We start from the raw sequence: 25,292 nt of genomic DNA, 5'->3' as shown, positions 1-25,292 counted from the left end.
GACTTACTTACTTTCAGCAAGGTGGCTACAACATGCGCCTTCAGACAATATCCTGGCACCAAGAATACAGGGCTAAGGGAAATCCCTGGTGCCTGACTGTATGGATGCCTATGTGAGCCATTCAGTGTCTGCCTGGATTTTCCTAATGCAAAGTCCTGTTCTGATCAGATCCACCTCTGTCCACAAACTCTACATGGCTGGACAGCTCCCTTGCTGCCTCAGCAGCCTTGCCTTGGGTCCTTGCCCTGTTGGACAGCTCCCCTGCCTTGCAAACAGATGGGGAATCAGAACCTCACAGCATCAGGAGTGGTGATTCTAGCCTGCAAGAGTACAATCCACTTCCTAATTGCTTTATGAAGAAATCCATGCAGTTGGGAACCCCGTGCTGCTTCCTTAACATGTAGCTTTGCCCTAAATGTAGGGCGGCTTCTAAATACAACAGAGACACAACGGAGGCACGGAAGGATGAGAGATGACATCATCTGGCTAGAGCTCTCCTTGCCGATGAGCTATGATGCGTGAAATGACACAGGGAGAAGCGATGGCTCAGTTGGGGGCTGTGCAATATTTAAGCAGGACTGGGGTTGACAGAGGAAAGCTTCCCTCACAGCTGCTCCGCCTCCTTTCTCCAGCCTTGCTTCACCCATTGGGGCCCAGAGATGCAGAGTGTGAGTCATCAGACCAGGATGAAACAGCAAATAAGCAGCATCCATCTCCAGGAACAAGACAGAGCAGAGCAGGGGGAATTCCCTCTTGAAAGAGAAGAAGAAGAAGAAGAAGAAGAAGAAGAAGAAGAAGAAGAAGAAGAAGAAGAAGAAGAAGGGTCACATCAAATATGTTTGTGGGAAATCAGTTTAGTTAGCAGAATGCTGGTGTTCCTGCTTTCTCCACTTAGAGGTTAAAAAAAAGTTAACTACATAACTGGGCTTTGTGTTTCTTTAAGGCTGGCATGGAATTCACAAGGATCCTTTGTTAATCAAGGTTGGCAAAAAAAAGAGCATATGTTGCAGGGACTTGTGGCACTGTTGTCGCTTCTTGTTGTATATTTGTATCTTGCTTTTCCTCACAGGAGCTCAAGGCTGTGTACATTGTCTTTCTTTTTATTTTCACAACAGCCCTGTGAGGTAGCATAGGCTGAAACTGCACATACCTGGCTTTTTTATTTTTATTTTTTGCATTTTTGTTATTTATCAGAGGTGGTGGTGATATTTTACTGCAATTATTAAGACCATAAAAATGTTGCAGTTAAAGCAGTAGGTGGGGCTACTTTTCTGCCTTCATGCATGTTTATTTTGCTTTATGTGATCTGTAAATGACATATATTTGTATCTTGCTTTTCCTTCCCTCCTCCTTTTTTATCTTTGGAACAGCCCTGTGTGGTAGGCTAGGCTATATTAACAATGTTCTTAAGCAATTCTTGCCAATATATTTGGGGGAAGGGATGCAGGGCCCCAATCCACATACAGTAGACCAGGACCAGGAAGTCCTGTTGGCATGGGGAACCTTTGGCCTATCAGAAATCGAACTGCAACTCCCATTGTCCCTGGCCATTGGCTATATTTGCTTGGGCTAATGGGGGTTGTAGTTTAGCAACAGCTGGAGGGTCAAATATTTCTGTTTTAAGGTAAGGAACAGATTGGTTTGCATCACCTATTGAATTCTACAGCCAGGGACTTAGTTGGAACTTCACTGGAACCTGCTACATCAGATTTCTGCATCCAATACTAAGCCTACAGAATTCTCTGTAGAATTCAGATAGGGGGTTCAAATTAATAAGGCCTTTTAGAACAAAGAAACACAGGGACTAGATATGTAGTGAACTTTTCTTCACTACAATAATGTTCCAAAGGATAGAGAGGGCACGATTAAAGGATTTAAAGGGAATTAAAAACAACCACCATGCCCTAGCAGAGCATTCTTAAACAGCTTCATTAAATTATCATCATTGGGGCTCTGTAAATGCTCTAGTTAATCCAAGCTCCATGTAAGCCAGTGGAGGCTGGTCCTTTAGGGAGAATTGGTTACTACCCCACCAGCCTCAGTCTGTCCTCAGCCAGTCCCTACTGGCCTGTCCTCATATTTGCAACCAGTCAGTGGGTGGTTTGCCTGTCATTGGCTCTGACACCACCTAGTATTGGTCTTCCCACTTCCACTGTATTATTCCCAATGGGCACCAGCCACCACTGATCTAAGACCTTGGCCAGGAATTTTGTAATGGAGGTGGGAAGGGAAGTCTACATGCAGAGGGTCATTCACTGTAGAACAGCTGGAATTGAATATAAGTAATGTAAAATGTTGAAAATTGTAAAATTGTAAACTGTTAATGATGTAACAAGGAATCATATGACTAGTCAGTTATCCCACCGCCTTTGCACTCATTGGCCAAAATGCTGGAAGCCTGGAGTAAATTTATTTCATAGAGAACAACAATTTGGCATATTGCTTTGATGTTCTTCTTTAAATTTCCAAAAGTAAAAGGGGCAGACACAGGAACTGAAAAAGATATAGATGTCTGAATATCATCCATGCCCGCCAACATTTCATGGATGAAAATAGGAATGTGCTTGCAACAACCCTGCCCTCATATCAATGAGGACTTCAGAAGCCACATCCCCCCCCCCATTCTACATTTTGAATGATTTTGATTCACGTGCTGGATGGTATATTAATTTACTTTGCAAGATCCTTGCAAGCTATTGCTGTTAAAGGCAAGATGTTGGTTGCTCTTTGGGTAAAGATCTACTACCAGGAAAGACAGCGCCTTTTCCAGGATAGCCTGATATCTTTCAAACTTCCTCTTCAGGAGTACACAGGGCACCATTATTTCTGTTCATTTTCTGTTTGTTTGTTTTTAAACGAGAGAAACCCCAAATTGTGTTTTTTTTTTAATCCAGTTCACATTTAGTTCATCTGTTTTGCTTGAAAATGTTGTTTAGCTGCTGTTGCTTAATTTTAAGTTGGAAACTGGAAATTGCTTTATTTAATGGTTGCATTGATAATTGTTTTATGTTTTATTTGATGCTTTTATTTTATTTTATTTTTATTTTGTGTGATGACAACATGCCCTGAAAGGCAGGCTAGAAATCTATCCAATAAATCAGGCATAGGTAAACTCAGCCCTCCAGATGTTTTGGGACTACAACTCCCATCATCCCTAGCTAACAGGACCAGTGGTCAGGGGTGATGGGAGTTGTAGTTCCAAAACATCTGGAGGGCCGAGTTTGCCTATGCCTGCAATAAATATATCCAATAACCCTGGCATCTCCAGGTAGGGCTATGGGGGAAGAATATTGCTGAAACCCTGCAGAGCTGCTACTGGTCAGTACTTCAGGTTGCACTGTTTGTTTAGGATAATCTGATGTGATTCCCCTCCTCAATTTCCTTTTTCTGTCTCCCTATCTCTTAGTCATTCTTCTTTCCTTCCCACTCTTCCTCATTCTGGCCTTTCAACTGATCTCTTCATTGCAATATAAAAGGTGGTTTACTGTGTAAGAAGCTTATTAAAAGGTCTGACATTTTAACTGGGAGGTACTTTGACTTAGTCCTAGGATCTGAAATGAGAAAGACTGTGTTGAAGGTGAGAAAGTAAGTTGTGGAATTAAATGGAGATGGAGAAAATACAGATAAGAAAAGTTGTTGAAATATACTGTAATTGTATTGGTTATGCACTAAAATTAATAAAGAATATTTAATTAGTTAGTTTATTCAGCAACATTTATAGATTATGTAACAAAAATGAGTAAATATCTAAGTGGTTTACATAAAATAGTATAATTTTTAATCAAAAATACTTATAAAACTAGCCAAAATTAAGAGTAAGCAGACAATTTAACAACACAGAAAAAATCCACATAATTTTTAAACAACTATTTAAAAAATAATCTGGATAGGCTTGTTGAAACAAGAAAGTATTTGGCAGGCATTAAAAATAGCAAAACTTAAATGTCTGCTAGAGATTTATTTTACAAAATGAAAGCTGGAAATTCAGGAAGAATTTCAGAGGGGAAGAAGCAGAGGTGTGGTTCCTGGATTGGAGGAAGGCATCAAACAGCACTTCAGACTCATTTGTTTTCAATCCTAGTAGGATACCTTTAATTACTGAAATCATATATTTATTACAGCAGCACCTGATACAGACCCGAGATCCACCCCTGACTCCCAACCTGCAATTTCGGATCCACTTCCACACATTCCCTTGATTTGTACCTAACAGCACATTATTCATCCTAAAATGACAATTCACAGAACAATACGCATGTTACTTTAACATTACTACTGAATTCAAACCAGTGGTTTTTACACTTGCTCTTAACCCAAAAGGCAGAGAAGCCATTGAAAACCGATGATTTTTAAAGACTCCCTCACAATTTCAGTGAGGCACCTGGGCATGTTTGTCCTTTCGGATTTCATTTCAGTGCAGGGCGATATGGGGGGGGCTCTTGCTTTTCCTACCCACACTTTGCAGCACTTATGGAAATGGATATAAATACCATTTCAGAATAAGATGCTTTTAGCCCAGACGCTCATTGGGTTTTGGTCAGTTGGAGACAGACTAACAGTGACTAACACAACAGAAATTTTACCTTCTTTACAAAACGTTTCAGCTCCAGATTTCATCAGTTGCTCTGATAAAAACGACGCTGTTCCCAAGGTCGCTTTGTGTGTGTGTAAACAGTGAGGTCAAAGGGGAATTAAGTGCAAAAAAAGAAAGAACAGAGGAAGTGTACTGATCATACAGCTTGGCATTCAGGAGTTAGGGTGTGATAATTTTTTTAAAAAAAATAGTTATTATTTATTAAATTCCATTGTCGCTTTTTCTTTCCCAGGGCAAACCAAAGCAACTTACAACCAAACAGACTGACAAATATCCATGGGCCAGACCAGGAGCGCCCACACCGCCTCCCACAAGAGACAGCGATCTTCCTTTAAAGCTTCAAATGGCCTCAGACCCGTATACCTGAAGGAGCGTCTCCACCTCCATCGTTCAGCCTGGACACTGAAGTCCAGTTCCAAGGGCCTTCTGGCAGTTCCCTCACTGCAAGAAGTGAGGTTGCAGGGAAACAGGCAGAGGGCCTTCTTAGTAGTGGCGCCCGCCCTGTGGAACGCCCTCCCATCAGATGTCAAGGAAATAAACAACTATCTGACTTTTAGAAGACATCTGAAGGCAGTCCTGTTAAGGGAAGTTTTTAATGCTTGATGTTTTATTGTATTTTTAATATTTTGTTGGAGGCAGCCCAGAGTGGCTGGGGAAACCCAGCCAGATGGGCAGGGTATAAATAATAAATTACTATTATTATTCCCTCATGCCTCAGAGGAGGCGAACCCGAGAGGGCGGGATATATATATATATATATATATATATATATATATATATGCAGGTTTTGGTGTCTTCGGGTGTCTTCCCGTGTAAGAGTCGGGGTGTCTGTGCGACGTTTCGACGAGGTCTCACTCGTCATCTTCAGGCTGGTGCTTTCGGCTTCTTGCCTGAAGATGACGAGTGAGACCTCGTCGAAACGTCGCACAGACACCCCGACTCTTACACGGGAAGACACCCGAAGACACCAAAACCTGCATTCCTGTACCCGTGAAAATCTACGAAAGCAAATATATATATATATATATATATATATATATATATATATATATATATATAATGTCCAGTAGCACCTTAGAGACCAATTAAGTTTCTTCTTATTGCAAGAAGTGAGGTTACAGGGAACCAGACAGAGGGCCTTCTTGGCCCACCCTATGGAACACCCTCCCTTCAGATGTGAAGGAAATAAGTAGCTATCTTCTCTTTAAAAGACATCTGAAGGCAGCCCTGTTTAGGGAAGTTTTTAATATTTGATGCTGTATTGTTTTTAACACTCGATTGGAAGCCACCCAGAGTGGCTGGGGAAACTCAGCCAGATGGCGGGGTATATTATTATTATTATTATTATTATTATTATTATTATTATTATTATTATTATTATTATTATTATTATTAGCTTTCGTGTGCATACACACTTCACTAAGGAGGGGCAGGAGAGGGGAGAGTGACAGGCCCACAGGCGAAACAGAGAGACCCGAGCTCAGAGAGGAAAGCTCAGTGGGTGAGGAAAGAGGGCGGGCCCAAGCTCAGCCGCGAGCGCATTTTTGGGGTCGTCACCAAGCTGGGCGGTGAGTGCCCGCCCAGCTTTGGCAGCAGTAGGCGGAGCTGGAGGGCGGGTTGTCACTCAAGAGGAGACATGGGCTGGGCTGGCGAGACAAAGGCAGAAAAGCGAGCGGCGGTGGGCGGAGTCTGAGTGCCAGGCAGTGTCGGCCGGTGTCTGGCCCGAGCGGAGGGGCGTGGCCCGAGCGAAGGGGGGCGGAGACTCCGGTTCGTCGCGGTGAGCTGAAACTTGCGGAGGAAGCAGCAGCCGCCAGAACTGAAAAAAGCCATGGCGGAGGCGGCAGCCGAGAAAGGTGAGCGCGAGCCGCGCCTGTCACGTGACCGTCGTTAGGGCACGTGACGGACTATGCGTTTCCTTCCCTCCCCGCTCTTCTTTTGCTTAATTGCCAATAAGAGAAAGAGGAAATCACGGTCCTTCCTCCCGTTAATAGAGAACTGAAGAGCGCGCGTGCGAGGCTCTTGGCACATGCTCAGAGCTTCACTGCCCAAGCTCAGAATCGACCTCTTGATCGCTTGCCTGGAGGCCCTTATTTTTTTTACACACCTCTCCGGGCGTTAAAAATGATGTCTTGTACTCAAGCGCTGCTTAAGCCTTCCTCCTTGCCTCTACACTGAATTTCTTACGGGTTGAGTGGCGTGGTGGGCAGATTTCCTCCCCCTTCCCCCACTGAACATCCCCTGACGGTCATTTTAGAAGGGTTGTGTTTCTGTGTTTTGCCTTTGCCTTTAGGGAGTCCTTGCTTCTCTCTTGCTCCACTGAGTCTGTTTTTGTGGTCCCAGCTTGAGCCCAATATCGTATTTACATGAAGATTTATATTCTGCTTCTTAACTCGATGTCCTGTCAAATATTAAAACCTAGGAACATGTATATTGAAACTTCCAAGAAAATACAAAATAAACCTGCAGCAAATGCTCCCCTGCATGCACATTCAAATTATAAGCTTTGCAATGGTCAGTGTGAAGTTCCTTTCTGTGATTCCTGCCCCACCTCTTTTCTCTGCCAGGGAACCACATGAAAGTAGGGTCCCATTGAAATACACTGCAATATTTGATGTGAACATATTAGCTGCTTTCAGGGTGGTGATGTAAGTGCTCCCATAATTATGTTAGCAAGCAAAAACAGTGTTGTATCCAGCTTAGTTTTACTTAAGAGTAGACCCTTTATAATAATAATAATAATAATAATAATTTATTATTTATACCCAGCCCATCTGGCTGGGTTTCCCTTTGGAATTAATGTACCTAAGTTAGCCATGGCTATTAATTTCAAGAAGTCTACTCTTGAGTAGAACTAACATCAGCTACAGCCCACAATTTCCAAGTGGGGCACAACTGCCTTAGTATCAATTGTTTCATTGCACATTGTAATTGTGAAACATAATCATGGGTAAAATTGCCATCTGTGAGACTTTCCCCCTCCCTTAGTTTTGCAACTTTTGCCTTATGTTCATTTTTGTCTGCAGCTTACTACAGATTCCTTGTGCTCTTCTTCAATTGCCTCCTGACCTTTGGCTCTTACTTCTGCTTTGATATCCCCAGTGTTTTGCAAGAGCAGTTTCAAGGGGTAAGTGCTTAGGTGGGAATGAGCAACAGTATTCTGTAAAAGGTCATATTGACTGCAGTCTTGAGACAAAATGGGTTGGTGGGGTATAAATACAAAATGTCTCTGAGCCCAAGTCTTTTCAAACTGACCAGGTCAAAGAAAGAGCTGTTTCCACAGCTGAAGAGCATATACAGTCATGTTGTTGCTGTTGTTTAGTCGTTTAGTCGTGTCCGACTTCGTGACCCCATGGACCAGAGCACGCCAGGCACCCCTGTCTTCCACCACTTCCCGCAGTTTGGTCAGGCTCATGTTTGTAGCTTCGAGAACACTGTCCAACCATCTCGTCCTCTGTCGTCCCCTTCTCCTTGTGCCCTCCATCTTTCCCAACATCAGGGTCTTTTCCAGGGAGTTTTCTCTTCTCATGAGGTGGCCAAAGTATTGGAGCCTCAACTTCACGATCTGTCTTTCCAGTGAGCACTCAGGGCTGATTTCCTTAAGAATGGATAGGTTCTATACAGTCATACCTCGGGTTAAATACGCTTTGAGTTGAGAGCGTTCAAGTTGCGCTCTGCGGCAACCCGGAAGTAACGGAGCGCGTTACTTCTGGGTTTCGCCGCTTGTGCATGCGCAGACGCTCAAAATGACGTCATGCGCAGAAGCGGCAAAAAGCGATGCGCGCGTGCGCAGATGTGCTGTTGCTAGATACATTTACCTCTAGATGTGAACGGGGCTCTGGAATGGATCCCATTTGTATCTAGAGGTACCACTGTATGTTGGAATTATTTTTGTTGCCTCCAGGACTCAAGCAAAACTGATAGTTTAAATGCCGTCACAGTTTCTACAGACTAGATTTGTACATCTTTGTCCAAAATGCAACATACCTGGAATTCATCTTCAGCTGGAGTACTTTAGACATCAGGGGAGAACACATGACCTCCCAGATGTTGGACACCAACCCTCATCAGCCTCAGCCAGCATGAGCAATGGTCAGGGATGATTGTGGGAATTGTAGTCCAGCTACGTGAGGTGTCTCATCCCTGGATTAGAAGGATTCATGACTGAGGATAAGTTTATCATTATGTGTACTAATGGAAAACTCAGTCCTGTGAGTGGCCAAAGTGGTACCATTTAAAGGAGAGGTATTGGCAGGCTCCAGGGAGACAATGAAGGTTTGCAGAACTCCACAAAGCTTCCCAATAAGGACTGAATGGGCCCAGTGGTCACAGAACACTGGTTTAGTGTTGGGAGGAGAACAAGATACAAGGTGAAGGTCTCTCTCAGCTCTCCAACTCTGTCAGGTAAGATCCTTTAAGTAGAGCTAGACCTGGAATCTTTTGCATGCAGACCACTGATCGGTTGCTGAGCTGTGGCACTGGCCTGTCCTAAAAGTATATGTCTTCTCCAACTATTTAAAGTCATTTTCCTCCTTTTCTATGAGGGCCAACCAGTTCCTACTCCCTGCCTATGATTCCCAAGAGTCCTATGAGTTTTCTATAAGAAATAATCTTAGGAAATACAGAGCACTAGCCACCTAAGGCAAAACAGGCAGCTGGGTGTCTTGGAATCGCTGAATCCAGATGTCCACCTACTCAACCCCTTGTTTATTTCTGGAACTCACTTCCTTTTACTCTGACTTGTTATATAGAACCTAACCTGTCCCAATGGCACGCACCACAATGGCACAGGGCATAATGGAACCGACTGTGTGGAAGGCCTGGGAATGACGCCTGAAGAGTACAATCTTCTGTATGCTATCTATGCCTGGACGTAAGTCATTCTTCTATAACTTCCTATATACATTAAAAAGTAAGGCTATTGGCATGCCTCAGTTTCAGGGGCTACTGATAGGCCAACTCCAGCGTGACAAATGGCAGATAGGCAAGTGAGAAAGTAGCATGGGGGGCAGGTGGCCCATGCGAGCTGTTTAACTCTGTGTGTGTGTGTGCGTGCTTCACAGTTCCATTTGGCCAATAACTCAATGAAGCTCTCGCCTCCATTAAATGCAACTGCAGCAAGGTTTGGCAGAGTGTAGAGGGGTACTTCACTGAGCAAACACCCCCTCCATTTATATTTATCTTTTAAGTATATCTATGTATATGTGGGGATGTATATGGGAAAGGCTGTCAGTGGCTGCTAACAATGTTGACTGAGTTCTCCTGTCAGAGGCAGCATGTATCTGAGTACCAGGTACTGGGAATCACAAGTGCAGAGGGTGCGGTGTTCTCCTGTCGTAGAATTGTAGAGTTGGAAGGGACCACAAGGATCATCAAGTCCAGTCCCCTGTAATGCAGGAATATTTTTGCCCAATGTGAGGCTCAAACCCACAACCCTGAAATCAAGAGTCTTATGCTCTACCAGCTGAGCTATAATCTGGGCTGGTATGCATCTGAGTACCAGGTTCAGAGGGTGCTATGTACTCAAGTCCTGTTTTTGGGCTTTGCATAGGGCATGTGGTTGGTTACTGTGGGAGCTGGATGTTAGACTAGATGGGCCTTTGGTCTGCTCCGGCAGGGCTCTTCTAACACAGAAACAGGAAATAAGTAGAAGCAAACACATTTATTAATTTTTTAAAAAAACCAATAACTCTTTTTTTTTTTTTTTTTGTTTCCCATAGCAATGCACTGGTGGTGATCATGGCTGGCTTTTTAATTGACAAACTGGGAAATCGCTGTAAGTTCTGAGGCATTGAACTGTGGCTTATTGTTCGCCCTCCCCACTTGACTTCTTGCTTTCAGAGGTCATCTGGTGAATCCATTCTGTGTGCTCCTTTGTTTTCCATTTGTTTTCTGTGACGCAGTTGGCAAGGATGCAAAAAGGGACTTTTTGTTATGCGGCACTCAGTATACTTGGCCGCCTAAGTCATTTAGGGCTTTAAACACTAATATGAGCACTTTGAATTGGGCCCGGAAACAAACTGGAAACCTTTGAATCTGTTTTAGAAAGGTGTTGTGTGCATTGGAATAAACCTGTGTGAATTGGAATGTATCTGTGCACAGTTTATGGTTGATGCCAGCATTTAACAGAACAACCCAAACTGTGGGAAAGTGCCCACTGGTGATACACCAGCTTACCAGTATACCTGAAGGAGCATCTCCACCTCCATCTTTCAGCCCGGACACTGAGGTCCAGCTTCAAGGGCTGCGGGAAGTGAGGTTACAGGGAACCAGGCAGAGGGCCTTCTCGGTAGTGGCACCCGCCCTGTGGAACGCCCTTGCATCAGATGTCAAGGAAATAAACAACTATCTGACTTTTAGAAGACATCTGAAGGCAGCCCTGTTTAGGGAAGTTTTTATTGTTTTTTAATATTCTGTGGGAAGCCACCCAGAGTAGCTGGGGAAACCCAGCCAGATGGGTGGGGTATAAATAATAAATTATCATTATTAAAAGCCACTGCGTCCAAACCCCAGTTCAGGAGATACTGAAGCTGGCAGAGTGTATTTCTGCCAATGTGGGATTTCCTCTGCTAGCGGTTCTCCAGGTGTGCTGTTTCCCAGCTCAACACATCTGGAGTTTGGATTAGTGGAGGCTCGTCCATTAGAGCGAATGGGGCAGTGACCAGCCAACTCAGTCTGCCCTCAGCTCACCCCTCACCTGTCTTACGTTCTTTCTTACAACCACCCCAGCAGGTAGCACTGGTTGTCAACTTCATCCTCCTTAGTCTCAGTGTTGCCCTTGTGGGATTCAGGAGGGAGGAGGATGGGGACAGAGCTGCAATTACCTGTCTTTGCTCTGGCTTCACATACCATTGGCCTCCTGCCTTCTGCCCTGCCATTTGCAATGGGCCTCATTGGTTTGGATTACACAATATCACGGGAACAGTGTTCACTGAGATGTGCCTGTTTGCAGCGAACCAGACACATGCAAAATGGGCCAGTAATGTTTCCCTGTTGGATGCCATTCCAGTTAATAGACAGGAATTGTGTGCTCAAGTCTTATCAAAATAGTCATAGACCTGGATCCAAGAACTGGCATCCTATTACTCCTCCAGTTTGCATAGTTGTTAAAAGCCCATTTGCCTTGATTTAATGAACTTCTTCCATCTTCTTCTTCCCTAGTTGGAGTATTTCTATTCTCTTTCCTCACTGTCCTGGGATCATCCATATTTGCTCTGGGCTCTCACTTCAGAGGAACTCCGTACCTCTTGCCGCTGATGCTGACGGGGAGGTTGCTTTTTGGCTCTGGAAACGGGTCACTGACAAGTAAGGAGAGAAAGAAATCTTTTTTTCAGTTAAGACAGGGGTGGCTTAATTTTGTAGATTTTAATTGCTGTGCATTTCTTTGGGGAATAGGGGAATCCAAAGTCATATGTGTTTTTCATGGATAAATGTCTGTACTGCTGATTGGAGACGCTCTGGTTTCCATTTCTGGTCTTTTCCCTTCTCCTAGTGTTCACATGGTTTCACATTGAGCTTTTTTGTGTGTGACTCTTCTGTTCACTACCTTGAGTATTTTATGAAAATATGGGCTATAGATTTTGTTATCAACTCTTCTCCATTTTCAGCATCTATCTTTTTCATGAAATCACTTAATAACACTGCTGTCTTCTCTGCTATTTGAGTTGTGCAGAATCGTATCACAGCCTTCTGGTTCAAGGGGAAGGAGTTGGCTCTGGCATTTGGGCTAACACTCTCCTTTTCTCGACTTGGAAGTGTCCTCAACTTCTTCTTCACCCAGCAGTTTGAAAGTCACTTTGGCATCCAGTGGACTCTCTGGGGAGGTGAGTTTCATGTCAGCTTGCCTCTACAGCAGGGGCAGAGAACCATTTTCAGCCTGAGGGTCACATTCCATTCTGGACAACTTTCTACGGCCCACATACCAGTGGTTGGTGTGGTCAGAACAGCGAACATGAATTTTTCCTTTGTACAGTAGGCCGTTTTCTACATACACTCTCACACTCTCCGCTCTGTGCGCCATCCTGGCAAAACAAGAAACATTATCAGAGTCCCAGGAAACATTCCAGCCAGACCAAAACAAACAAACTTAAGCAGGGCTGGTGAGAGATGTGGCTAGAGTGAGTGCGGGGTCTGGGGAGAGTTCCAGGGGCTTGATAGAAAGGCCTGGGATGCTGTGTTGGCCCCCCCAGCCTTAAATTTCCCATTCCTGAAATGGAGCCTTTCAAGAAGGTCAGTTTATATTGCAGCAAGTACACTGTGTCATCCCTCAAGCAAGCACTTCTGTGTCCAAAATATCATATTTTTGCCAATAGAAGAAAAAGAGTTTGGATTTGATATCCCGCCTTTCACTCCCTTTAAGGAGTCTCAAAGTGGCTAACAATCTCCTTTCCCTTCCTCCCCCACAACAAACACTCTGTGAGGTGAGTGGGGCTGAGAGACTTCAGAGAAGTGTGACTGGCCCAAGGTCACCCAGCAGCTGCATGTGGAGGAGCAGAGACGCGAACCCGGGTCCCCAGATTACCAGACTACCGCTCTTAACCACTACACCACACTGGCTCTCTTTAGGAAGGAGTAATGCTTGCTGCTAGACACAATATGATTCTTGACTCTGTTATTAGGCCCGTTGCAATGTGAAATGCTGTCTGGAATGTTGTCGCATGAGTGTGCAGGCAGCTACATACACTAGTGCCCTATGGCATCAGTGGTGATGAACAATGCAATTCTTAATGCACTTCCATGTAGGAATTGTGCTTTGGTGCCAGTAGGGGTGGTCATCCTGCAAAGACGACCATAACTGACTAACTAAAATGTGTGTGTGTGTGTTTTGCGGGGGGAGAAGACCCTTTCCAGTTTCACCTCTCTAGATTTTTTTTTTGCAATTAGCTGGGCTTCCTGTCCCCAAATGAACCCAAACCACGTTCTTGTCTAACACAAGTATTCCAGTGATCACAGTTCCACCCACCATTCGTTCTTCTCTGCCTGCAGGGACTATCTTATGTGTCCTGGGCTTTCTTTCTGCTGTTGTCGTCAGTGTGCTGGACAAGGTGGGCATGAAGCAGCTCGGATTGGATGGAGTTATCCAGCAAGAGTCCAAGAAAGTGGTACGTGAGGCAGAAGTTGCACGGAGCCACATACATGCTTGTTTTTCCATTGTGAGCTTTGTGTGCAAAGCCCGAGAGCCTCATTTATCACTGGCAGCCAGGAGAGGGAGCAAGTGCCTTTTAGCAAAAGTCTCCAAGCTGTAGCTCCCCAATTTCCTTTCTCTGGAAAGAGGGGGTGGTGGCAGTTACCTGAGTGCCTGTGACCCTGAAAGCTCTTTGCCCATCAAGTATGTTTGACTGGCAGCTGTTTGGCCCATCTAGGACAGCGCCATGAATTTGGACCGTGATTTTGAGTCCGCAGTGACCTGGATTTTTGGTTCTCATTGCCATGGCATGATGTAATCTTGTTTGTGGGGGCCCTGTTTTGCTCTGCATCTTCATGCACTGTTGGTTTATTACTGGAAGAACAGGAAAGGGTCTCTTTCCCCCCTACATTCAATGTAGGGGGCCCCTAACACAGGCTGTAAAGATACTGGATGAGGACATGGTGCCATTTGCGTAAGTTACAGGAAATCTCTTAGGAGCAGACTGACAACTGAACCAATGACTTGGGAGACGTAGCCTGGACAGTCATCTGCTTGAGATGCTTTATATCTGCATCTCCTGCATGGAGCAGCGAGGTGAACCAGATAGTTGAAAAAGACCCTCCAACTCTGTGATTCTATGATGTGCATTTTATTTTTCTCTAATTGGCAGCGGGTTCAGGATGTCCGACACCTACCACTTCGCTATTGGCTCCTGGTCCTGACCATCATGTTTTTCTACAATGGGGTCTTTCCTTTCGTGGCGGATGCCAGGTAAACGGTTTACTGTGGTGGTTTTAGTGACTCGTCCCAATGCTGAGGTTTGGTTGAAGCTGGAAGAAGTATGAATGTTAATAAGTGAGTGAGAAGTGGGCAGAATGGTCCAAAGTCATACGGACTGGGCAGCAGAGTCCCCTCTACTACATTAGTTTTGTCTAGCTCTGCCTTGCCAATCTGGTTCTCATATGTGGTCCTAGAACAAACTAGGCCTAGAAGGGTTCAGGATTACTAGTTTCCAAAGTATTCTCTGTTGGCAAATCAATACCATTCCCGTTGGACTTAAAACTTGTAGGATGAACTGTGATTTAATGGCTGCTGGTCCATTTCTGGGCCCAGTTCAAAGTACTGGTACACACCTTCAAAGCAGGGATGAAGAGCCTGTGGCCAAGTGTTGCCAGCTACAACTCCTGTATCACTGGCCATGCTGCTGGTGCCAGTTGGGAGTCCAACATCTGGAGGTTTGCAGGGTTCCCCATCCCTGCTTCAAAGTATTTTATGGCTTGGAACCAGGGTAGATGAAGGTCTGGCTTTTTGCTTCTGTTGCATGAGATGATTATCAGAAGACTGTCTTTCAATGTCTTATGAAGCATCTCTGATTTCAAAATACAGTGGTACCTCTGGTTACGTACTTAATTCATTCCAGAGGTCCGTTCTCAACCTGAAACTGTTCTTAACCTGAAGCACCACTTTAGCTAATGGGGCCTCCCGCTGCTGCCATGCTGCCGGAGCCCGATTTCTGTTCTCATCCTGAAGCAAAGTTCTTAACCTGAGGTAATATTTCTGGGTTAGCGGAGTCTGTAACCTGAAGCGTATGTAACCCGAGGTACCACTGTATAGTAAAAACCATATACATGTATTTTTTAAAAAAAGCATTCTAAAACAGATAAAACATTCTAAAACATTAAATGCATTCTCTCAGCCAGTGACCTCAGGAACAGTGCATTGTAGCCATCCAATGTCTGGGTAAACGGGAATGTTTTAAAATTCTTGCTAAGCCAATAATGAGGGAGACAGACACACCTCATCTCATTACTATGTCAGGTAAGCTGCTTTGGGAAAGTTCTTCAAGGATGGGAGATAAATCCTAATAATAACAGCAGCAGCAGCAACTCCTCTTCCTCAAGCGGGAGGGTAGATACCAAAGGCCTGATACCTTTGCAGAGCTTTCAGAAGTCATTAATTCTGGAAAGAGTCCTGCTTTCAATACATCCTGAGTGGCTGCAGCCAAAAAGCCCCCTGGCACCCAGCCAGCTTCTTGGGCTGTGCTTGGTCTTCAAAGTAGTAGAAGAAGAAGAGTTTGGATTTGATATCCCGCCTTTCACTCCCTTTAAGGAGTCTCAAAGCGGCTCACAATCTCCTTTCCCTTCCTCCCCCACAACAAACACTCTGTGAGGTGAGTGGGGCTGAGAGACTTCAGAGAAGTGTGACTAGCCCAAGGTCACCCAGCAGCTGCAGGTGGAGGAGCGGAGATGCGAACCCAGTTCCCCAGATTACGAGACTACCGCTCTTAACCACTACACCACACTGGCTCTCCTACATGTGCCCTACATGGCAGCTCTTGGCTCGTATTGCAGCTTCCTCAGGCTGGGGCTCCTTTTCCTTGTCTTGGGAGATCTCATCCTTTCTGATTCCACCATAAAATGCTGTGACCTTGGCAGATTTCCTGCACTGCTCTTCCACATCAGCAAAACGTGTATTGATTGGAGGGGTTGAGATGTGACGTTAAGCCATTGGTACAGTGAGACAATTTTAGACTCTGGACTTAATGGGTCTTTTTTTTAAGGGGGGTTGTTGTCTTTAGATGGTCATGTGTATTACGCCACTTACTATGAAATGTGGCAAGCTAGCCTTGCTGTGTTTTGGGGGGCTTCCACCTCATTCTTTTGACGTCTGCCTCAAAAGTCCTGCCCTGATAGCACCACTATGTTAGGAAAGTGCAAAGCCGAACAGGAGTTTTGCTAGGGATTTAAAGACTCTGGTCACAGGCATGGTCTACAGCAGGGGTAGCCAATGTGATGGCCTCTAGATGCTGTTGTACCATAGCTCTGATCAGCCCTGGGCAGAAGGCCAGTTTATCAAACAACCTTGTTTTTATTCTCAGGGAGCTCTAGCAATTGTAGCTTTATAAGGAAATGATGGTCTCCTGATAGCTCTCAGAACCCTTAGGAAGCTGCAGGATTCCCTGGGGGAAGCCATGACTGTTAAACAGTACTTAAAATATATGGTGGCAGATGTGGCTATTTGTCTGCAGAGGCCCTTGGAAAAAAGCAAGGCAGAAGAGCTCAATTGTTTCCATATGGATAAAAAGGAAACCTTTCTGTCATGTGATCTAGAATCTTAATGGGGTTCTCTCTCCTGCAACCCTTTCCAGCAAGTTTATCCAAGATAAGTATCCTGGCTATACCCAACAGGCAGCTGCTTACATTGCTGGGGCAGTTTACGACAGCTCCCTTGTTCTCTCAGCGGCAGTCGGCATACTGATCGTAAGTACTTGTGTCACTGGCTTTGGTGTAACGCTTGGGCGGGGGTTGGAATTCCTTGACATGGTTTCTGCAGGGCAAGAGCTGCACATTCAGCTATTCCACTGGAGTAGCAGGATTTTGCAAATCGAAATGAGAAGGGCTGGGTTTTGGAACCTGACCGCAAGTTAGATCAAATCATAGATTGGATTGCTTTTATATATATTTTTAAAAAGCCTTACAATGCACTGTATTTTTCCGTGTATAACATCCCCCCGTGTATAAGACGCCCCCTATTTTGGGGGACACAAAATTAAGAAAAGGGGGGAGGCTTGCCCACAGTTGTTGAGTTTTGGGGGGCTGGTTTGCCTAGATCGACAATTGGTATCGCACGCGTCACCAATTCCACCAATCATCTGCCCGCTCGCCAACATCAGTCGCCAATCGACAGCAGCATTTGCTGCAGCCACTAATCACCTGCCAAATCGCCACTAAAAATCTCCTGCTCACGGCAGCAACCAATCCCATTTCTGACATTATTTTATAAGAAAAAAACCTCGTCTTATACACAGAAAACTATGGCATTTTAGACAACCAAGCAGATCGCCAAGCATTACAGCAGTGTATGTAGAATTATTACTTTTTCTTCATTTTTCAGGATTATGTTGGACTGAGAGGTGTATTTGCTGTTGGCTGCGCAGTGCTGACTTTGCCCGTCTTTGCCCTCTTGGCTTTCACGTTCGTTCCTCCACTTGTCTCTACCATCTGGCTGGGCATTACCTACTCCTTTGCAGCCGTAAGTCATCAGAAATGTGATGTTATCTCCCCATTCCTGGTTTCTGCTTCCCTAGAATAGATGGGATAGGTTCGACATCATTTACCTAGCGCCTGGCTCATTAGAGGAAGTTTCCATGTTCCCTCTTTTAGGTACATGGGTGGAAACAAAAGCCGAAGCTGAAAAAAATCCATTCCCCCTAGTTTAACAGTCTTACTTCTCAAATCACCTATTTTCTCACTGTTTCTGTTGTTTTAATCACCTCTTAACAGGCTAGCATGTGGCCCTCTATACCCCTTGTGGTCCCCCAGGCAACCTTGGGAACAGCCATGGGGCTTGCAACATCCGTACAGATGATTGGAATTGGCCTCTCTAATGTGATTGTGGGACGGATTCTGGGAACAAAGTCGAGGTGAGAATAGTTGCTTTTCTTCCTCCCTCACAGTTGTGCCGTCAAGAAAATGACACCATTGTCACCATCACTCCTGAACCCCAGATCCCATGTTGCTCACTCCTGAACCCCAGATCCCAAGGCTTGGGGATGGGATCACATTATTTTGCATGTCTACATGATTGGGCGGGACACAGGTGGCGCTGTGGGTTAAACTACAGAGCCTAGGACTTGCTGATCAGGTGACCTGGAAGCTGTATGCCGGCTCCCTCGGCCAATAAAGCAAGATGAGCACTGCAACCCCAGAGTTGGTTACGACTGGACCTAATGGTCAGGGGTCCCCTTTACCTTACATGATTAGGCTGCCATATTTCCATGACTCGTCTGTCAAAAATGGCATCTGGGTTGAATTTTTGGAAACCAGTTAAAATGTCTGGGGAAACCCAAGCATATGGCAGCCCACATTGGAAGTGTTGAATTTTTTTGGGAGGAGATTTTGAAAAAGAAAAAAAAAGCAGCCCACAACTTTGGCCAAAAATTAATAATTCCAGATTTTCACTTCTTGAAAAATGGCAACCCTACTACATGAGGGGATGTAAGTTCTCAAGCAATTGGCTGTCTTGTTTGCCATATGTACATTTATTATTATTTACTTTGCAGTGAGTTAAAGATCCCATTGTGGCGATGGCAACAGATGATGGTCTTCATGCTGGCAAACACCATCGCTTGCATTGTTGCCTCTGTCAGCCTCAACATAGTGGACAAGAAGCAGGTAAGGCTCAGTATTTGGGGCATTTGCCATAAAGAAGCCTAATTCTGTTCCACATTCCTGCCTGATAATATCTTTCCTTTTTAAAGTTCTGTCCCAAAGATTGCCTAAGGAAATCATCATAATGCACAGCCAAGATTGGCTAAAATTTCAGAACCCCAAACTGGGCCATTAAGAAGACTGGTGGTGGCAGCAAAGTTCTGCCCATTTCTTTTGATTTTTGGTCCTCTCTCATTCTTTATGCCATACGCTAATAAGTCAGGTTCCCCCAGCAAAGATGCTGTTGTGCAGGTAACCCAAAATCCTAGCAAAACAATACCACTGCACGTTGGTTTTTAAAAATTCAGTTGTTGCTAATTAAGAAAACATTGAATGACTTTATGCAAAGCCACGAGGTTCCACACTGTATCCAGAAATGGAGGATTTTGTCTTACTGCATTTTCTAGTAAGGAATAAATGTTTTAGGAAGTTGGTTTCATTTCTAAAGCACCTTTTTCATGAGAGAACTGTAGAGCAGGAGAGGAAGCAGGTCGCTAGACAAATGAGTCTACTTTAGACAGACCCAGCCTGACTCCAGTTATTACTGCTAATTACTTTATTTAAAATAGAGATGAGCAGCTTGCAGCCTTTACCTCTTGCTGCTAGGGGTAACCAAAATTGATATGCCTTGTGGGTGGTGGCAGATATGTTAAAACTTCTCCCCAGTTCTCTGCTGCTGCTGTCATTGCGACCAACTTCCCTGAATAAGGCCACTAGGGTGTAATTATGACCAGGAGGTAACGCTTCTCAGGCAGACCTGATAGAATGTGATTCCTGCTTTATATGGTGGTGAAACAGGGTTTGGAAAAATCATAGTCTAGCACCCCAGCTGACAGCGAGATTCCAAAAACCCAAAATAATGTCTAGTTTCATTTTTCTGACTTCTTTTTCTAGGGTGGAACATTGAACCGTTCAACAAAGCGCTCATCAACAGAGGAGCCTGCCAGGCAGCCTGTAGACACAGCCCCACTCCTCAGTGAGGTGGAAGATGAAGGATCCATCAACTAGGAAGCCCTCTGTGGGCTACTGTCTAATATTTCATTAAGGAATCTAAACATAAGTCCAACTTACAGTACAGTCCCTTTTTAGGCCCTTGTATACATGTAAGTTGGGCTTATGTTAGGAACGAAAGGGAAATCTTACACTATGAGGTTCTACAAATCTGCCATGTGCCAAGAAAGCCTGTAATACTGCCTCTTGGACACTGGAGCTGTTTAAGTGCGGTCATAGAAGAATACTTCAACAAGAGGACAGTTATTTCCTGGCTCTCCAGTACAGGCAGAATTTTTCTGCATGTTGTAGTTTGAAAAGCACAGAAGCAACACTAATGGAAGTCAAATCCTACTGAAATCAATGGGAATTCAGTGAGTAAATTTGCAAGTTACATCTTTATCATATAAGACCCACTTAAGCATTGGGATATTCAAAACATGTCTTCTAAGAATCTCTGCTGCAGGCCTAGGTATCTATCCTGTTATTATGTTTGCAGGTAGTGTGGACATCCCCTTCAAATGTAGCACAATCTCTTGGCGAACGTGAACCTCAAAAAGCTATGGAATGAATAGGAGTCAATATTATTTCATGCTGGCTCATGCCCATGTCTTGACCTAATCCGTTTTCTATGACAGAGGCCCCAAACAAAACTTGGTGTGTATGCACACTGATTCCTTGATATTAGCCAAAATAACAAATAGGAGCTGCAGCAAAATACTGCAATGTCGACTGCTCCAGTTCAAGGTTGTAAGACCACGAGAGCAGCCCTTGCTAGGTCTGTCCAAAGGCCCCTCCAGTCCTGTATTCCGTTCTCACAGTGACTAACCAGAAGTTTATGGGAAGCCCACAAGCATCACCTGAGCACAAGAGTGTTCTCTCTACCTGTCATTCCTGGCAGTTGACATTCAGAGGCATACTGCGCCTGAAAGACAGGGAGACTACAGAGGAAAGGGCTATCACTACACCTTGTGGTAGTTCTAACTCTGCACTGTTAGGGTTGCAGTCAGCCATGCCCTTTTCCAGAACGCTTTATTCCATCCCAAGATGGCTACTCTACTGGGCATTTCCCTCAAGCTGCTACTATCTGCCTCTTGTAGTGCTTAGATTGACAACTGGAGAGTGAGCTTGCTATTAGTATATAGGACATACATGCACATGCAGTGGATGAAAAGAAATACTTTACTTATTTGATGGTTTTAGAATTCTTGACAGACATAAGTCCAAATTGATCAAGATCCCCAATGGAGTAGTTTCCAGTGAGTTGGTTGCCTGCCTGCAAATTCCTACATTCTTGCATTGCTGGGAGTTGGACTAGATGACCCTTGGGCTCCCTTCCAACTCTACAGTTCTATGATTCTGTGAAACAGATAATGCTAGCACCTTCCTTCAGGCTCTTAAATATTGCCAAAACTTATCCATGTTTACATTCAAGAGCTTGGTGTGGAGCCAGCAACACAACATGTACTGGAAAAACAACTTCTTGGCTTTCATCCCAGGCTTTTACATGGATAATGTTGGCTGTGAGCTATTTGAATAACATATCTATAATACCAGGGGTGGTAGAATCTATGGATGTCTAGATTATTGGTGGATTACAGCTTCCATTATGCCCAACTACTAGCCATTCTGGCTGGGGGCTTATGAGAATTCAACAATATATGGAATACTACAGGTTAGTTACCTCTGCTCTGCAGTAAAAATTGTTTAGAAAGCTGCATTTGACAAATGCCTTCAGTTTAATAAGTTTTCACCTAGGGGGTCTTACCTATTGCATGAATTTGGGCCTTGCCCAGTCTGCAAATGCCCATATGCAGAGAGCTTCCACCAACAATACCGTGTTTGGAGTAAAGTATTTTTTCCATACCTCCTATGAAGTTCTTGCTCTGCTGATGTCCAAAGAGTTGGGGCTTTTGTGCTCATGTAGCTTTCCAGCACACACCACATCAGTGTTACTAACACAGGACTGTTACGGAGAAAATACTTCCAAGTCTTCCAAAAGGAATAATGTACATCACTAAATATTCCTACTCCAGCAATGGGTAAGGTGGCAGCTATTACCAGCATTATCCTTCTTTGGTACTAGAGTTTAGTAATGTAAACATAAATTTATAGGAAAAGTGTAGGTCATATTTTTGGTCAGAAGGCTACAGAAAAATCTGAAGCAGGGCAGTACTTTGATTCTTAGAAGCCTCAAGGAGGCTTGTCAGATTAATAACACAAGTTAAAAATGTAGTACTCTACCCAGAACAACTTCCAGTCTTTCCCCCTTTGCCACAATATCTCTTTTTACACCTAGTGATTATGTACAGGAATTTCTACGCTATACTGCAACAACATTAACAGAATGCTGATTTTGGCTTGCTAACGCCACTAGGAGAAAGGAATTAAAAGATTTTTAATATTTCTTAAATGATTTCATTGAAGTTGTGTGACCACAGCAATATTAAATCACTAGCACAAGTTGATTAACTTAATGACAACACTGCTCATTTTCAAGTACTGGAGAAAAGAGTATTGCTTAATGTTGCTGAGAGGTCAAATTAGGAACCATCTGCAGGCAACCAGAGAATTGTATTGAAAGGCAGCTACTATCTTCAGCTAATGTGAGGACAGAACAGATGGTACAGAAATGAATCCAATAAAGTTAACGCTTCTGTCCTAGTGATTGAAGACTGAGTCAGCCTTAACATATTTTACTGCAAAAGAAACATTCTGTTAGCAATATTAAAAAGTGAAGGAGGTAGAAAAACATTCCCCTCCTTGCATAGAGAGTATATATTTAGAAAATTGACTATTTATACTGTAACCTGCTACAAAGATGTTGAGGTAGGGGTTAAGGTGAAAACTAGTCAGTGAAGGGTTTCAAGTCACTGTAGCATAGCTAATGACAATACCACTTCACTGGCCAATAACACACAAAATAAAGTTCCGCGTATTCTGTTTACTATTTCTTGCAATAGTACTGGCATCAGTGAATTTACACAGCAAAGCATGGGGAACTCTTCTAATAACTTGCATAGCCAAATTGGATGGTGCTTCACTGAATACAAAAGGATAGGTCCCTTTTCTAAGATGCTTACAAAGTTGACAAAGGGGAAACTGAAGAAGGATGGGGATGAGGTAAACAAATGATATGCAGTTCATTCAGTTGCAAATATTTGGGCTAAGGCACAGTAGGAATTGAAGAGGTTGTGCCAAACATGCTTCACAGAAGAGATGGATTCTTTGAGAGGATGGTTTTGAAGGAACAGAGAAATGTCATTTAGAAGAATGGTAGCATGAGTTTGGGCTATGAACCACAGGTGTGGCAACTTCCAACTAGAAAAGGGCCTCCTTACAAGTGTTGATTGTACAGACAGACACCCGAATCTCTTGATTCTGAATTAAGATACTTTCTATTTCAAACAATATTTGAATTTTATTCTCTGCCAAGAAATGGATGCATTCATCCATAATTTCATTACAAACTTGTCAGGACAGGGAATTGTATTTAACTTTTGCTTAAAATTACCCAATACAGTACAGATGGATGGCACTATATAAATATGTCCACCAGAGTTATTTTAATGGGACATTTGGTAGTCCACATGTCTCAGTATTGGTGATTTAAACACACAAGGTGATTTAAGACACAAAAGAACACTATTAGGACTCACAGCCTTGGCACACGATAATGAAGTGACAAAATGCAGCTGTTTATTGAGTAGTACATGATTCAACACATTCTGAATTTTCTTTAACCCCACCTTTTTTTAATAATAAAAGCATCCTTTCTGGATACGTAGTGTACTCCCCAGGCACCCCTTGAGAAAAATAATGGCACAGGTATAATTAAATCAGTAATAATTTAAGGCTTTGCTGGAAAACTGCTATCCAAAACAGGCACTGGTGAAAATCCACCTTTTAATACTTCAGCCCCAGGTAAAGCTTGATGCTTTAGACAAGAGGAAGTCCATAACACAATGCAAATAGTGTCAGAGAAGCAAGTTTGAGCCAACTCTTCCCATGTTGCACCTTTTTAGAACAAATCCACCACAAAGCTCAACATCCACCCCACATCAAACTCTTCTTATTCCCTGTTCTACTGTGGGGTTTCCCCCTTTTTCTTTTGAGGTGCTGCACATTCTTGAAGAATGCCAATGAAGAATTTTTCTTCCCCAGTAGAGGTGAGTTTTTAGTCAAAACAATAACTTGGACAGAACTCCAAGCTACTTTTAATATTTGGCACAGAGCTTGTTTCTCAGAACCCATTTGCAAAATGTTTTCTGCTGGTACCTAGAGCCATTTTGCAAGAAAGGCCACTAGTTCTTTGGCAAGCCTGATGAACTTCTATATATAATGGGAGTTCTAAAGGCAAGCCACTGCACTTGATGTTAAAAAAAAGAACAAGTCTTAAAGTACAGCTGGTCAGGAATCTAAATACATGAAGTTTAAGAGCCCCTCCCACCCCCTAAACCCACATAATGAAATTCCAGAAAACAATACAAAGTTATTGCAAAAAAATCTGAAGTCTGTGCACCAGGAGTATTGTATTGCAAAAATCCAGGAACCATCCCCAATTGGATGGAGTGAGTGAAAGAGACAAACAGAAGTCTCAAGGCAGTTACAATGCAAAGAAGTAACCAGGTGGGATAGTCTGTGCTTCCAGATGGGGTCACCAATATGTTATTTATACTTTCAACTGCAATAACCAGGGCTCCAACCTCTGCTACAATCAGGACTTTTAATTTTGAAGTACTGGTGGTGGGCAAGGTGAGGAGAACTAGAAGAATAAGGTGGGCAGCACAGCAGCTGCAGCCTCACTCAGCATAGTTAAAGGTGCTGTCTCTGGGGAAGAGGAGTTGAAAACTATCCAAATTATAGGACGAAGTGGTCAATAAGGAAGGAAGGCAAATAGTCTAACAGAGTCAGCACAGAATTAGATAAGACTAGACACTTATAGGGCAGAAAGAACCTTGAGTACAAACAGCTTCTGTTGGAGGCTAATTATGGGGTAGAACACTACATTCTTAACCATCTCATTGGACAAGATTCAAGGTCTGATTATAGACAAGAGTGGTTTGGCTGAATTTTCAGATCATTCCATGCCATCCACAACTGCAAGTATATTGTCATTCAACATGCACCTTCCACTTTCAAGAGTTCAAAAAATGAATTCTTGCACAATACATTTTGACTACAATTACTCTCCAGAAGAGGATCTGCTTGCTTAGTAGGGTTCTCCCTTACAAGATGACAAAGGGCAGTTCTAGTCCACAGTTCAGGAAGATCTTTAGTCAGAGTTTAGACCAGCCTTCCTCCTTATCTAGCACAAATAAAATCCCCTCAGGGCTATAATACCTAATCTGTGCATCAAGAAAGCTATATTCTG

General features: G+C 43.7%; 1 protein-coding gene and 1 long non-coding RNA gene across 2 annotated transcripts; one reads left to right on the top strand and one right to left on the bottom strand.

Annotated features, from left to right (window-relative positions):
- Positions 1–6,209: 6,209 nt before the first annotated feature.
- On the top strand, positions 6,210–22,865 carry LOC309519281 (lysosomal dipeptide transporter MFSD1-like). The gene is made up of 13 exons (XM_082200121.1): positions 6,210–6,447; positions 7,618–7,718; positions 9,343–9,464; positions 10,312–10,367; positions 11,753–11,896; positions 12,256–12,414; positions 13,577–13,692; positions 14,389–14,489; positions 16,867–16,978; positions 17,613–17,750; positions 18,002–18,141; positions 18,781–18,892; positions 19,823–22,865. Exons 1-13 carry the CDS (start codon positions 6,423–6,425, stop codon positions 19,934–19,936), a joined length of 1,440 nt encoding a protein of 479 aa, XP_082056247.1. The 5' UTR covers positions 6,210–6,422; the 3' UTR covers positions 19,937–22,865.
- Positions 14,497–18,898, bottom strand: LOC309519326. The gene is made up of 3 exons (XR_014213801.1): positions 18,774–18,898; positions 17,595–17,801; positions 14,497–14,548 (listed from the first exon to the last, which is right to left on the bottom strand). It is a non-coding gene; the product is annotated as an uncharacterized lncRNA (long non-coding RNA).
- Positions 22,866–25,292: the final 2,427 nt, after the last annotated feature.

This window comes from Podarcis vaucheri (assembly GCF_965113315.1).
Source record: "Podarcis vaucheri genome assembly, chromosome: 14".
NCBI classification, from domain to species: domain Eukaryota; kingdom Metazoa; phylum Chordata; class Lepidosauria; order Squamata; family Lacertidae; genus Podarcis; species Podarcis vaucheri.
This window is presented reverse-complemented; position numbering and strand designations above follow the sequence as displayed.